Source organism: Aquarana catesbeiana, linkage group LG13 (genome assembly GCF_042186555.1).
Source record: "Aquarana catesbeiana isolate 2022-GZ linkage group LG13, ASM4218655v1, whole genome shotgun sequence".
NCBI classification, from domain to species: domain Eukaryota; kingdom Metazoa; phylum Chordata; class Amphibia; order Anura; family Ranidae; genus Aquarana; species Aquarana catesbeiana.
Genome location: NC_133336.1, coordinates 19,368,030 through 19,383,936, shown reverse-complemented (window position 1 = coordinate 19,383,936; position 15,907 = coordinate 19,368,030). Strand labels below are relative to the sequence as shown.

At 44.1% G+C, this 15,907-nt stretch overlaps 1 protein-coding gene across 1 annotated transcript in view; it reads right to left on the bottom strand.

The window, feature by feature from the left end:
• Nucleotides 1-288: 288 nt before the first annotated feature.
• Nucleotides 289-15,907, bottom strand: part of TRIP11 (thyroid hormone receptor interactor 11) — a 105,688-nt gene continuing 90,069 nt past the window's right edge. The window contains exons 18-20 of the mRNA XM_073609680.1: nucleotides 13,002-13,124; nucleotides 10,303-10,444; nucleotides 289-5,757 (exon numbers count right to left, since the gene is read on the bottom strand). Coding sequence (XP_073465781.1) covers nucleotides 5,546-5,757; nucleotides 10,303-10,444; nucleotides 13,002-13,124 — 477 coding nt within the window. The 3' untranslated portion in view covers nucleotides 289-5,545. The remainder of the gene's footprint in view (nucleotides 5,758-10,302; nucleotides 10,445-13,001; nucleotides 13,125-15,907) is intronic.

The following is a 15,907-nucleotide window of genomic DNA, read 5'->3' as shown; positions in this document are numbered from 1 at the left end:
TCCTGCTGCTGTCAGACAGCTGTAAGGAGGGAGCGGGGCTGAGCCGCGGTGTGTGTGTCTATAGAAGCACACAGCCCAGCTCAAGATCCAGCATGCACAAGTGCCCCCATAGCAAGCCGCTTCCTATAGGGGCACTCAGGGAAGAGGAGGAGGAGCCAAGAGTGCAGCAGAGGGACACCTGAAATAGAGGTCTGGGGTCGCTCTATGCACAAAGCAGGTAAGTAGAATATTTGTTATTTAGAAAAAAAAAAAACCCTTTTCAATCACTTCAGGTCTGAACAACACGAATCTGGAATTAATTTAGATTTATTTTCTATACATAATATTGACATGGTAGCCCTGTAATGATCATATTTCCCAGCTATATAACAAACAACCAATATACATTAGCAAAGGGCACAGAAAACCCCAAATGTTGAATTTTTCGGTGGGTGATGCAACTTAGCGGCAAATAAATCATACTCCATTCTCAGTCTACAGTCACACTGATGATAGTGGTATGGTATTAAAAGAATAAAGAGATCCTTCAGGAAAGTGCAGAAATGTAACCGCCGCCAGATTAGTGAATTCCAGCCCTTACCTGATCACCTGTCACAGGAGAGCTGTGTTTGGCCTGAGCCCTTCTCAGTCACCTGCCTTTACATTACACAATGAACTGCATTTGGGATAAAAACTGAAGGCTTGAGTGGCACATGGGGTCGCCCTACCAACCTGCTCAGTACCCTCACTATTTAGTCTGGGCATTTGGCACATCCGCCAACTTGGCTCACTTTTGTTGTCACCGGTGAGAAATTCTGAAATACACCCTCTGCAGACTCTGGAAACCGTTTTTTTTCTATGTGATGGACAGCAATGTCTCACTGAGAGATATCTCACGGTCACCAATCACGTGACATTTTGCCTTGAAAGTATGACTCCAGCTGCTGATACAGCATGCAAGAAAAAGAGGACATATACTCCCACCAATCCATAGAAAGGAACTGTGTGCTGCTTCTTAACCTGGTTACTCAGATCTAAAACACCCCAAAAATGTCATAAATTGCACCTTACCATACCTTAAGGTGGTTGTAAACTCTCACCATATACCCAGTGAAGTGACTGGTCTCAGGTGATAGAGATTAAAGAAATCATCCTACATAAGTTGTACCTGTTTATCAGAAGTCATCTTTCCCCTACATCCCTTCAAAGTGCAGAATTTACACAAGATTTCTCAGCTATGAAAAGCAGGGGGCGGAGAGCTGAAGTTACATCAGTGAGGAGAGCTGATTGGAGGGAAGAGAGACACCCCCCCACACACACACACACACACACACACACACACACACACACACACACACACACAGAGGAACAGAGCTGAGGCTGTCAGCTGGAGGTCTGTCCTGTCACCCTTTTTCTCTTGGTGTCAGGAAAACTTATCAGAAGTGACTAATGCAGATAGCAGAGGAAGGAGGCAACAGACAGAAATAACACTTGGTGCTTTGGATTGAGATATTAAAGTGGTTGTAAACCCTTACAACTGACGGGAGTGACGTCATCGCGGCCCAAGCCAATCACAGCGCTGGAGCCCGCGATACCCGTAAGTAACTCTGGGAGAGACGTTGCCGGCCGGAGTGGTGAACGAGGACCGATGCAAGGGCTTCGATCTAAGGTAAGTAATACATAATGAGCTAGTATGCATACTAGCTCATTATGCCTTTGTCTTGCAGGTTTTTTTTTTTTTTTGGGGGGGGGGGGGGGGGGTTTACAACCACTTTAACGGTACCCTATAGGTACGTCTTATTATAGGCTTATCTATAGGTACAAAGTATAGAGGAAGGTTTACTCTTTAATGCATTGAATGCATTAAGGTTAAAAAAAAACAAAAAAAAAAACCCTCATATCTTTAGGACCACTTTAATCCCTGAAGAAGATGGTGCCCATTCTTAATAAACTTTTTATAGCAATCATCATGCTACCCGACTATTCTCACTAGTCGCTTCTAGCCTCTTACTCAAAAAATGGATCATCTTGTGACCAGCGCTCTCACTGCGACCAGAGGGATAGCAGCCTAAGACCAAAATCAGCTCTCTATATATCACACCTCCACTGTAGGTTGACCTTCTCAAAGTAGTATCACCTCTTCATAAAAAAAAAAATCGAAATGGTATCTATGTCTGCACTACAAATCTTCACCCCGATACAGCAGATTTCAGATTTGGGGCTCAGACCTCACACAGCTCTTCACTATCTCATTGAAGCTAAAAAGCTGGAAAATCAATGAATAGCCTCCCACTGTGATAAAGTTTTTTTTTTTTTTTTCCCCAATTCCTGAAGGACCCATTTAAACACACTCTTCACTAATAAATTAAAACTAAAGTCAAAACCAAATAAAAACTCTTCCCTTCATTAAACGTCAGAGCGTGGCCTTTAACTTTCAGTATTTACTGAACAAAATAAACACACACAAAGCATTAAGGTGGCCCTCAACACAACCACTGATGCTTCACAAGTGGCGGTATCTCAGACCAGAGATACTCACACGTCTATTGGTTGTAGTACTAACACATTGTTGCAGCTTGGTTGCAACTACAGGATATTCGATTGGCTGTAGATAGGTGAGAGTATCTTTCAGTAACAGACGACCAATCTGTATTCCATACCATTTCATGGCTTTGGGCAGTACACCTTTTTCAGCGGGTCAATTCATCAAGAACCAGTCATTGGCTGCTGAATGGAAAAAGTCCATCTTACTAGGAGGACTGAACTGTGGACCTTAGGTGACAAAAACCTATTGAATTAAAGGGTGAATTCCTTTGTAAAAAATGAAGGCACACTATGAGTTAAGTCCAGTAAGGTGCATGACACCTCCTGGGCTTAGCTCTATTATTTATATCTGACAGGTTTATAGTACTCCTGGAAGACAGCTATCGCTGTAGTTATGGGAGAGCGACACTGGATCTTTCTGAGCTCTGCATCTTGAACAGGTGAGTCACTGCTGCTGCTATGCCCTTCTCCTCCTCCTCCTGCCCAATCACAGAAGCCTTGGTAATATTGTCAACACATTCACAAAATACAAAGGCTTCTGTGAATAGCATATAGCTGCTCTGTGCGTTTCTCACCATTCCATTTAAGATGCTTAGACCTGAAGCATCAGCATTGGTCTCCCGGAAATACGAAATACAGCGATAGCCGTTATCTGGGAGTGCAATAAAACTGTCAGATGTAAATAATAGAGATAAGCCCAGGAGATGTCGTACACCTCCTTGGACTTAACTTCCAGGGTGCCATCACTTTTTACAAAGTGGCTGAATTCCTGGAATTCGGCATTAAAGCTTGGTTCACGCTTATGCATTTTAAAAAAAAGTCCTCGACTCTTTCCAAAAAAAAAAAAAAAAGCATAGATGTGAACATGTCCCATAGGAAACCATAGTAAATGGACTGTAGTGGGTTTCTGCAAAAAGCACTAAAAAAACGCCTAGGTGTGAACCGAGCCGAAATACAGCTTTCCACAGACACCATCTTTAAAGGGTTAAGATTGGGTTGATAATTATAATTTATGCTTTATCTGACATTTAGGGGTCCATTAATAGTTTTACACAAGATTAACACAACTTTCACCCAGGTGTCACACATGTCCCAAAGGAGTCCAGTTAGAAAAAAGTGGGGCCCCATTCACACTTTGTGTAGCAGAACACACATTCCCGGTTGTGTTTTATTGCGAGCTGCGCATAGGGCAGATCATTCACCCGAATGGGCCAAAGAAGCTCATGTACCAAATTTTGGCACAGAGCCAGGCACATTTGACAATGTGTGTTTTGCTGCGATTTTTGCGTGGAAAAAAAAAAAAGCACTGCGGTTGGGGTGGCTTTTAAGAAATAATGCCACTGCCCGCATCCTCCACAAAAAATTAAAATAATATGCCTGCAAGTGCGTTGTGTGTTTTCTGAAAATGCAAAGAACAATGCTGGATTCTGCCAACGATTTTGGCGTGACCAAGTGTGAAAGTTGAGTGAAAAACCTTTATAAATGGATCCCTTTGGTGTCAGACTCACAGCAAGAGTTAGACAAGAAGTATACAATTACTCTGGTAGGGACAAAAGAAAAACAATCATTTTTGTAGCTACATCCAAGAGCAATAGTGCATCGTACAAACATAAGAGGAAAGGAAGACAAACTCAGAATGAACAAGCTGCATAGAATCTGATCCCAGAGCTGCTGGTTGCTGCCTTCTGCACTCCTGTAAGCTGCAGCTTGCCACTTTTCCCTCCTGTGACTGTTACAATGTATCACTGCTGGCAGCAGGAGAAGAGGATGTGGGGGCCTTGTGATTGATGGGTGTGAAGGATTGTTCTATCCTTTATAAACTGGGCACTGATGAGTGAAACACACATCTCTGCACCAATGGTAACCCTCAGTAATTTACGAAGGCTTTTTTTTTAATGCTGCCTGTCTTACAAGAGTTTAGCAATGCTTCTCTCAGTGACTGAGGAGGAAGCGCCTGCTATTGTGTGTATAAGCCTAGCAGTGAACAGCAGCAGGGCTGCTAATAGGGAGGGGGAGGGGGGGGACGGGGACGACAGGCAGTAATTCTGTACCAGGCCCAATTGGGTCAGCAGGGGGAGAAAGCCCCAGTGCAGCAACACCACAGTTCAGTTACTCCTATCCGCCCAGGGTGGGGCCCCAAGCCAGCTCCCCATTTCATGGTCACCAGGTGGCTGAACAGTGGCAGGACTGTTAGTGAAGGAGGGGGGGGGGGGGGGTACAGGCAAGTACTCCTGTACTAGGCCCAATTGGGTCAGCAGGGGGAGCCCCAGTGCAGTTCGCTGACTCCAGTCTGCCCAGGGTTGGGGCCCCAAGCCAGCTTCCCTTCCACTGCCACCAGGTGGGACGACGGCGTTGGGGGCTGTGGGGCATTTTGCTCAGAATGGGCAGCAGGGCGTATAAAGCTACCGTGGTGACTGCTGCAGAGTCATTGGTTCTTGACTTTATTAGCAGCCCTGAAGAGCAGCATTTCTTTACGTTGTATCCCTCTTTCTAGATACCATTCCATGCCCCCCCCCCCCACAGGGAGAGTCCATATTTTGCAGAGCATTGCAACCTTGCAGCAAATGTCACAGTGCAGCTCACCGATCCCCTTCGCTCAGGATGAGAACACTGATCGGTGCAGATATTTGGCAGAAGAAGGGGAATTGCTCCCCACCCCCAGAACATAAACGGACAATGTTCAGCTACCACCGCGTCCTCTGGAGCAGGAGAACCGTGTGCTCATTTTCACATAGAATAAAGATAAGAAACTGGCTGTACAATATGTAAAAGCTCCCAGGTTAAAGTCCCCGTCCAATCAGAAACAAGGCTCATTATTCAAATTCAGTATTTATGTCAAGTTTAAATATCCGGTTGTTTCAGGTTGGAGCTTTGTGTCGGCAGTTGGAGGACAAAAAAAAAAAAAAAAACTGTTCTGTTTAAATAAAGCTAGGATTATACAAAAGGCCTCTTTGGCTGGTATGTACAATAGTGTGTCTTCCTTATAAAGTGCTTCAATGCCCTGCGGTGGGTCTACACCGGGTTATTGCTTCAAGAGATCTTTCAGTACCGCTCCAGCGCTGCCATCCGAGGAAACAGGCAGGGGGGTGAAGGTGGGCAAGGCGTCCGAGATAGGCTTCATGAGAAGATGCCCCGAAGTGCCCCCTCCCAGGGATCCCGGGGAGATGAGGGGGATGGCTGCTGAACGAGGAGCCAAGAAGGGGTTCGAGTCTTGCCTTCGACTTGATCCAGAACCTTAAAAACATATAAATAAAGATAAATATGCATGGACTCATCAAAATGCATAAAACAGAAGTTAAAAGCACAAATGCCAGCCAGAAATAAGATAAAAATGAACAGCAGGCTGAAATATTAAACAGCTTTTGCATCAATATTTACATTCAATCCAAAAGATTTCCCTGCTGTACTTTTTTTTTTCCTGCAGCTAGACGTCCTTAGTCTGATGGTCACTTACCCAACTTCCTCTGAGCCCAGGTCATCCCGGACCAGCCCCCAACCTGTGACTGCACAGTCAAAGGAGAAGCAGCACAGTGGCTGCCACTCTCTCCTCCTATCAGCATCGTTTTTGTTAAAACGTGAACTGATTGGCTTCTTCTTGTACTGCTTATTCCTCTCACATACCAGCTCTGCTGTACATAGACTGCAAGAGGCTGATACCAGGTCACGTTCACGTACTTACACTGCTTATATTTAAAAAATACATTTATTGATGTATTAAGGATTACAAAGCTGCAATAATTTGTATCTTTTCTAGCATTCACTGTGCAATTCACCCTATTCACCAATACACTGCACCACTACTCTGGCAGTAAATTTAAAAGGCTTTTCCACATGGATGTAAAACACTCTACAGGTATGTTTATAGCACTGATTTTCAATAGCTCCAGCTGGGTGTGTACAATGTTGGATCAGACTGCCCTGTAGACAACAGTAACAAACATTTCAGCAGCGAGCAGACTATACGTGAACAAAAATATAGGCACATTTGTCAAAGACAACGATAAAGAAGACGACTATGAAGACTGAAAACGGCGACAACGATGAAGAAGACAGTGATGAAGACGAAGACGACAACGACTCGTCCTTCAAAAAGGCAGAATAAAATTCTCATGATTTGCTGACCATTCAATAGCTGCTGGCATAGCATACGTAAGCTTGGTCAACCCCATTCAGCCTGGACCCAAGGAGCTCCAATGGAATCAAACTGGAGACGTGTACCTGCAAACACCTGTGATCACACCAGTGTGCCCTGACAGCAAGCAGCCAGTGAGATGGTAGTAAAACCTTGACAACATTATTGAACTGCTTTTAAAAAAAAAAAAAAAAAAAAGGAACTTAAAAAAAATCATGACGTCACTGAAACAGCATGACGGGCTGCACAATAGGAAGTAGCAATAGCAGCCTTCATATTTCTCTTAGGACAAGTTTCCTTTAAGTTAGGCTTATGAATGTCTTTTCAGATTGCTGAGAATAAGCAGGTGTTCTCAGGTTCAGATTACACAGCAGACAACCCAGCCGGTCCCCAGGGCTGAGCAGAGAGGGTCAGACGGCTATTCTGGAGGTCATCAAGAGGTTCTAAAACTCTATTCAAAAAAACCATGGGGAGAGAATATAGGGATGGAAACTGGAATAGCAAACGGGTTACATCGCCAGTTCAAAGGAAAGCGTGAGAGAAAAAGCGCGAGTGAGAGCGATCGAGCCAGACAGTGAGAGTGCGAGCGAGGGCGAGAGAGCCAGACAACAGCAACAGCGAACGAGCCAGACAGTGAGAGCGATCCAGCCAGACAGTGAGAGTGCGAGCGAGCCCGAGGGCGAGAGAGCCAGATAGCAACAGCGAGAGCAAGCCAGAGAGTGAGAGCGAGCCAGAGAGTGGGAGCGAGCGAGCCAGAGAGTGGGAGCGAGCGAGCCAGAGAGTGGGAGCGAGCGAGCCAGAGAGTGGGAGCGGGCGAGCCAAAGAGTGGGAGCGAGCGAGCCAGAGAGTGAGAGCGAGCGAGCCAGAGAGCGCGAGCCAGTTGAGAGTGAGCCCGATAGCGAGAGAGCCAGACAACGAGAGTGAGCCAGACAGTGAAAGCTAGAGTGAGAGAGTGAGCGAGCCAGACAGCGACAGACAGAGCGAACCAGCCAGACCGCGACAGACAGAGCGAACCAGCCAGACCGCGGCCGTCAGAGCGAGCCAGACCGCGGCCGTCAGAGCGAGCCAGACCGCGGCCGTCAGAGCGAGCCAGACCGCGGCCGTCAGAGCGAGCCAGACCGCGGCCGTCAGAGCGAGCCAGACCGCGGCCGTCAGAGCAAGCCAGACCGCGGCCGTCAGAGCAAGCCAGATTTGAGTTGAATGAAAGAGTGCGAAAGAGTGCGAGAGCGAAAGAGTGCGAGAGCGAAAGAGTGCGAGAGCGAAAGAAAGTGAGAGATAGAAAGAGCAAGACAGAAAGCGAGCGAGAAAGCGTGTGAGAGCAAGGGAGCTAAACAGTGAGAGCGAGCGAAAGAGACAGTGAGAAAGAAAAAGAAAGACTGCTTTGGCAATGCTAAAATGTATTTGGTCCTGCCAATACAGCTTATTTAAATGAGCGAGGGAGAGCGCAAAAGAGTGAACGAAACACAAAGACAAATAATAACTGAAATATCCTATTTGGGTGGAATGTCCTTTTAACCATCAAAACAAAGACGACATAGGAGATGCTCTGCAGAGATTGGGTTTTCCTGGTCATATTGGGGAATGAAGATCTCTTGTGTCTTTTACAGTCTGGAAGCAATTACTGGGGCCTGTTCTCCATCTGATGACAGGGTTACTTGCCGGAGAGATGATCTATAAATCAATCCAGATCTGACAGTAACGCTGCCCACAGATACATTATTTTGTCTCATTCAAATGATAAATATACTGATTAGCGTTACATCTGTCTGTTCTGCCATGCCGTATACATACATACATAGACGACTGCTATTCCCTTAGGGGAAAGGGATACCCAATCACTCGTAGAATCTCCTGCAAACTTTAACAGGATTTAGGAAATGACATTTTAAAATGTTCAGCTTTCCTTAAAATGATCCCTGATGATCCTGCCATGAAGGTCCCTGTTCAGGCACTTCCTGTTACAGGGCCACAATGCTCTGTCCCCATCTCCCAGCGTTGCTCATGTGTTGTCACTCTCAGGCAACCTACCCTGAGAAATGCCACGAAGACATTGCTGGAGTGCATGTAGACAGGAAGTGGCTACAAAGAGGCTCCAAGAGATCTCAGCAAAGAGAAAAAAAATAAAATATGAGGCATAATCACCTGCTGAGAAGCATGTCTGATGGCTATAGAATACCATGTTCTCCTCCCAACTGCCCCCTTCAAGCTCCTTCAATACTTCAAGTCTTGATGAAGGGGACATTCTTAAAGTGCATGTTACTCTCCTAAATAATCATTATTAATGACTTCCATTTTTAAAAATTTCACTACACTTATTTGTTAGCAAATACCTGGTGATCCTGCCAGTTCCCTTCTATTCCTGCAGCAATCTAATCACACCAGACATGGAAGCAGATCTGTACTGGCAGAGTCAGCTACTGGATGCTGTGCTGACCTGCAGGGAAACCGTAGTCCCAAAGTCAGCTTTGCCACCACACAACCCCCTGCCCAGCCCTGCCTGACACAGCCCACATAGACAGGAATGTATTTCCCTGCTGACGCCAAGCAATGGAGACACGCCCCCTTGCCCACTCACAATATAGTCATTTAGTGATAATATTTTGTTTTAAAAAGTTTATTACATTATGCCATCGTTATTTATAGTGCACTGAACGGTCTTTAGCATTTACATAATCTGTAAGCTTCTGAAACGCGTAGGCTACATATAACCCAGTGTTAGCGCATTATGCTTTGGGGCAGTTTTTGTGCTAAAAATACAGGCTGACTTTGCCGCATTGAGGGGCCAATGGACGGAGCCATGTATTGTAAAATCTTGGATGAGAACCTTCTTCCCTCAGCCAGAACACTGAAGATGGGTCGTGGATGGGTCTTGCAGCATGACAATGACCCAAAACATATGGCCAAGGCAACAAAGGAGTGGCTCAAGAAGAAGCCCCTTCGGGGTAAGACCGCACTATATTAAGATTCAACTCAACTCATTAAGGTCATGGAGTGGCCTAGTCAGTCTCCAGACCTTAATCCTATAGAATATTTATGGAGGGAGCTGAAACTTCGATTTGCCAAGAGACCTTAAGGATTTAGAGAAGATCTGTAAGGAAAAGTGGACCAAAATCCCTCCTGAGATGTGTGCAAACCTGGTCACCAACTACAAGAAAAGTCTATGCTTGCTAACAAGGGTTTCTCCACCAAGTACCAAGTCATGTTTTGCTTGGGGATCAAATACTTATTTTACTCACTGAACTGCAACTCAATTTACAACATTTGTATCGTGTGTTTTTTCTGGATTTTTGGTTGATATTCTGTCTCTATCATATATAATACACCTAGGATAAAAATTATAGACCCTTCATTTCTTAGTAAGTGGGCAAACTTACAAAATCTGCAGGGGATTAAATAATTATTTTCCCAACTGTAGATACAAATAAAGTTTTGACACATATGTATGAATTACATTTATCATTGTTTCTGTATATAGTCCTATTATAAATCTATATTGACAGCCATATCTGCATATTACATATGCAGCCTCAGCTTCCTGCCCTGTAGCATCCGCACTTTTCTTCAGACCAGCGGAAATCCAATTTTTATCCATAATTTATCGATTTGTTATTTTTACGCTTATGCCTCTCCAATACGCGTCCACTTACCTGGCAGCGCTGCAGACCCGCTGGAGCTCTGAGTCCCGCTGGAAGTGCCCGGGGGTGCCATGTCATGCATCGTCATCCTGAGTGGAGCAGGTTTCGGCAGTGATTCTACCTCCAGGAACTTGACAAACAGCTCTGAAAATGACTGAAGCGGGGAAAACAGACATTTTTAAAAATCTAAAATATTGAAGATTTAAATACATTAAAATCAGTAAAAATACTGAAATTTTACGTTATTAACCACTTGAAGACCAGGCCTTTTCTGGCACTTTTTGTTTACAAGTTTAAATCAGTATTTTTTGCTAGAAAATTACTTATAATTCCCAAACATTATTATTATTTTTTTTAGCAGAGACCCTAAGGAATAAAAAAGCAATTGTTGCAATTTTTTAAGTCACATGTTATTTGCGCAGTGGTTTTTCAAATACAATTTTTTGGGGAAAAAATTAATTAATTAAAAAACAAAAACACAATATATACCCCATAGACAGGAGTTTTTAGGTGCTGAATACAATGAAGAACCATATACAATAAAAATATCACTTTTTATTTAAGACACATAAAAACACAGATATTTAGTGTCAGATAAGGTATACATTGGTACAACTGGTATGGAGAAGCGTCGGGTATGGAAAAGCGTCGGGTATGGAAAAAGATATCTTGTCGTGCGGGTGGTGGTACATTTATCCCAACATGTTTCGCCACCATGGGCTTTCTCAGGGTATATACCAAAATCTGACGGACAGGCACAGGTAGCTGAAATCAGCCAAGAAATGCAAAAATGCTGATTTCAGCTACCTGTGTCTGTCCATTATCTGTGATGGCAGAAAAAAATTTCTCCATATAATATATATATATATATATATATATATACACATATATACATACACACACACACCCCAACTATAAAGTAAGAAAGATAGAAAATAATACAAAAAATAAATAAATTATATGATTCCATAGTGGCTCGGGCGCCCGTCGGTGGAGTTACGTGGAGTCCTGTTTGGGTGACTGGCCCTGGCAGACAGTGTTCTCGACATTTTTGTTTATGTTTTGTTTTTTTTCTTTAAGAATGAATTAAATTATGTCCTAAGTGTATGTTCTCTCTATATATTAAGTGTATGTTCTCTCTATATATTTAGTGATGTGTGTCGTGCTACCTTGGTATATCCCCCGAGGAAGCCCATGGTGGCGAAACATGTCGGGATAAATGTATCACCACCCGCACGCCAATATATCTTTTTCTATACCTGTTGTACCAATGTATAATCTTATCTGACACTAAATATCTGTGTTTTTATAGGACTTAAATACAAAGTGATATTTTTATTGTATATGGTCCTTCATTGTATTCAGCACCTAAAGAATCCAGCTAAAAACTCCCTCTTGTCTATATTGTTTATTCAGGGATGTTGGTGCATTTTTTGAACCTGTCACCGCTCCAAATCACCACCCATGTGTGATATACCCCAATTTTTTTGGAAAAAACGAAAGTTTACGTTACGGCGAGTAAATGGATACCGAACATGTCATGCTTTAAAATTGCGCACGCTGATGGAATGGCGACAAGCTATGGTACGTAAAAATCTCCATAGGCGACGCTTTAACATTTTTTACAAGTTACCTGAGGAGGTCTAGCGCTAGAAATATTGCTCTTCCTCAAACATTCACAGTGATACCTCACATGTGTGGTGCAAACATATGCGCGACTTATCTATTTGTTCGCTTCTGCGCACCAGCACAGAGCAATGGGGCGCTTTACATATTTTTTTGTTTTTCTTATTTTATTTTTACACTGTCCCTTTAATTTTAATTTTTTTTTTAACACTTTTAATCCTATTACGAGGAATGTAAACATCCCTTTTAATAGAAATAAGGATGACAGGTCCTCTCTATGGAGAGATCTGTGGTCAAAAAGACCCCAAATCTCTTATTTACCTTTTAAAGCAAAGGATCCCAAAACTTTTTTTTTTTAACTTTTGCTTAAAAAAAAAAAAAAAAAATATACATAGTTTACTTTCGCTGTAGATCGGAAGTGAAGTCATAACGTCGGTTCAGTCCTCCAAAGCCATCAACACGATCATAGACAATCTGGTCTCTGTCTACCTCTGTGACCAGCTGGCCGCAGTTTGATTGTTTCCCAGGCGCGCTGGTAAAAACGGTAAGCCTAAGAAAAACCGTGAACGGGGGTTTGGGGGGTGGACGCAACACCCCCCCCCCGCTTCGGACAGCAATCCAGCTGCTAATGAGCCGCTGGGACCGATTGCATGAGAAAGCTGCAAAAAACAATACCGGGATTATGGCTGATAGCTTCAGCCATAACCCCGGTATACCACTTGGGGCACTTTCACCCCCTTCCTGCCCAGGCCAATTTTCAGCTTTCAGCGCTGTTGCACTTTGAAAGACAATTGAGCAGTCATGCTACACTGTACCCAAATGAAAATTTTATCATTTTTTTTTTTTCATACAGAGCTTTTGGTGGGAGGTGGTGAGTTATTTTGATGGGACAGCAAATTTACACTGTTATACAAGCTGTACACTCACTACTTTACATTGTCATTTCTTCAGTGTTGTCACATGAAAAGATATAAAAATATTTACAAAAATGTGAGGGGTGTACTCACATTTGTGAGATAATGTGTGTGTAAACATATATAATTTATTTATTAATATTATCATCCTACTGTATACAGAAAACTTACATTGTTCAGCGCGGATGCAGGACTCGGTCTTTGCGGGGTGTTGGGGACACTCTTGGCGCTGGCTGATCCTCCAAGCCAACCAGTCACCCACCTTGTTACACCGCGGTTTTCCTCCACCAGAAGCTGCAATAAAGAAACCACCACAGAAAGATCTCAGCAAAGACAACTTGCACATTCTGGGACCTCCACACCTCCCTGACCAGGACAGGGTCACCTCCAATCCCCCCAGATTCTGAGAGAAGAAATGTCCCAGTCACATCGCACCCTCTTCTTGATCAATGTTACATAGAGGTGGGTCAAATAGGTGACTTCTGCAAGCAGTACCAATCCTTGAATTTCACCTAGCATCTGTCCTACTGCAGTCCTTTTATAGCGGAGCTCAGACTAAGAGAGGGGAGGTGCAGCCAGCTGTGCTGCAGTGTTCATGTGCTGACGAAGTACATGCTGACTGAGGGAAGAAAGCAGAGTGACATATGAGCTCAGTCTGCTGCTTACCCCTTCACTGTTCAGTCACAGAGCTGGGAGAGGGGGACAAGCTTTACTTAAATGCAACACAGAAAACTGAGGTCTCAGTGTTGTGTTATGTGGCAGAGCTGTGTAAAATCTCAGAACTGGTGGACAGAAACAAATCCTTTGGAAAGGAAAAACGCTCCTATATACTGCATGCATTTCATTTGTGTATTTAGCGGTTTGCCTGGATTTCAGCTTTAGTGTTACTAAACCCAGGACCCTGCACTCACTAGATCTGGTCTCCCCAGGAGCCTGCACTCACTAGATCTGGTCTCCCCAGGAGCCTGTATTCACTAGATCTGGTCTCCCCAGGAGCCTGCACTCACTAGATCTGGTCTCCCCAGGAGCCTGCACTCACTAGATCTGGTCTCCCCAGGAGCCTGCATTCTCTATATCTGGTCTGCCCAGGACCCTGCATTCACTATATCTGGTCTGCCCAGGACCCTGCATTCACTATATCTGGTCTGCCCAGGAGCCTGCATTCACTATATCTGGTCTGCCCAGGAGCCTGCATTCACTATATCTGGTCTGCCCAGGAGCCTGCATTCACTATATCTGGTCTTCCCAGGAGCCTGCATTCACTATATCTGGTCTCCCAAATGCAATTATTTTAATAAATATAAACTGCTAAATACCTTTTCTCATCAGCAGTATATAGCAGTCTTGTGACTTTTATCAGTGTCTGGTTAAAGCTTGTAAGAGTTTTCATTCTCGTCTGACTGTCCTATGAGGCTGCATGACCCCCTGGACCCTCTGTCTGGACAGTGCTGATTGGCCCTGTGCTAATCACACGCACTCTCCCAAGGAAAAAAAATAAAACTTTCTAGCAATACACACCAAACTGAGCATGTGCAGAGTGCCCCCAAGGGTCTATACTGTTAGGAGATATATTGGGGACAGTAAAAGAAGGGGAGGATCACAGAAGACAGGATCAAACAGCCTTTTTACACAATGCAGAGGATTAACCCCTTAGGTTCCTCAGCGAGTATAACAAGCACGCTTTACTGCATATACAGACTAATTTTACTGTTGTGGGTTTAGTAACACTTTAGGATCTCCGTCATATACCTCTTGCATCTGCAAACTTTTCTTGTAGCTCCCGGAACCCTTTATGTGCAGAGCTCCCCCCAAAAATCCAAGGGGGTGAAAAAAAGAATCATTTCTAAAGTACATTTACAGCTCCACCCCCAAACTACAGTTTGGGTAATGAAAAAGCAGTAGCCTTTAACCCCTTGGGGCTGGCAGCATGTAAACATGCGGTCTCTCTCTGCGCCGGGTCCTTGGCACCGAGGGGCCACATATCTACGTGAATTGCTGTGCAAAGAGCTGTACTGAGAGTACGCGCGCTCCTGATTGCTGCTTGTGATCGAGTGTTTGGATCACGTGACTGCCAATGATGGCGGTCATGTGTTCTCAAGCCCCGCCTCCCAGCATTATAAACCTCTTAAAGGGCTGGGAGGCGCCGGCCTTAAAATGTTAAATGAGGTAGTACCTGTGATTCCCCTCCTGTAAGCATGTCTGCAATGTTAGAGAGCAAACACAATAGAGCCCCGACTAGCTCTCATTCTGCTGCCTCTCTGCCTCCCAGTCTGCTGGGTATAGCACTACAGGGAGCTAATATAAAGACAGATTACAGCATGTGTACTAGCTATACAAGAAATATAAAACAATAATGAGTTGATAACTGGGAAAATAACGTAGCGGAAAATACAAAATGCTTATTATGATGACCAATGTTGAAGACTGAAAGAAAATATAGTGTACGCACAGCAATACCTAAATCTAAATGGAGAAATTCAGTCAAAGTGAAGCCACACTGAGTTAAGTCCAACCAGGTGCATGGCACCTCTTGGACTTACCTCTATTATTTACATCTGACAGGTTTATTGCACTCCTACAGGAGAGACTTAGGCCTTTGAGAGGAGAGAAGCACACATAGCAGCTTATGCCTGCCCCTCCCCTCTGCTGCCCATTCACAGAAGCCTTTGTATTTTGTGAATTAGTTCACTTCATACAAAGGCTTCTTTGATTGGGCATGGGAGTAGCGGGCATTGCTGCTGCATCAACTCTGCTGCTGAAGGAGCTGAAACCAAAAAGGATCCAGTATTGGAGTTCTTGGAATTATAGTGATAGCGCTCGTCCAGGAGCTCCATAAACCAGATGTAAATAATACAGATAAGCCCAGGAGGTGTCATGCATCTCGCTGGACTCGACTCATGGTATGCCTGTGCTTTTTACAAAGAAGCTGAAATCTTGGAAATCAGCTTTAACACACCGTTTTTTGTTGCTATCAAGTTATAAGGCGGATTGTCAGCTCTGCAGTCACAATCTAATTCAGCCAGTGGTCTCATTACAGCACATCCCCTGTGGTAGTTGTACAATGCTATGGTCTGACA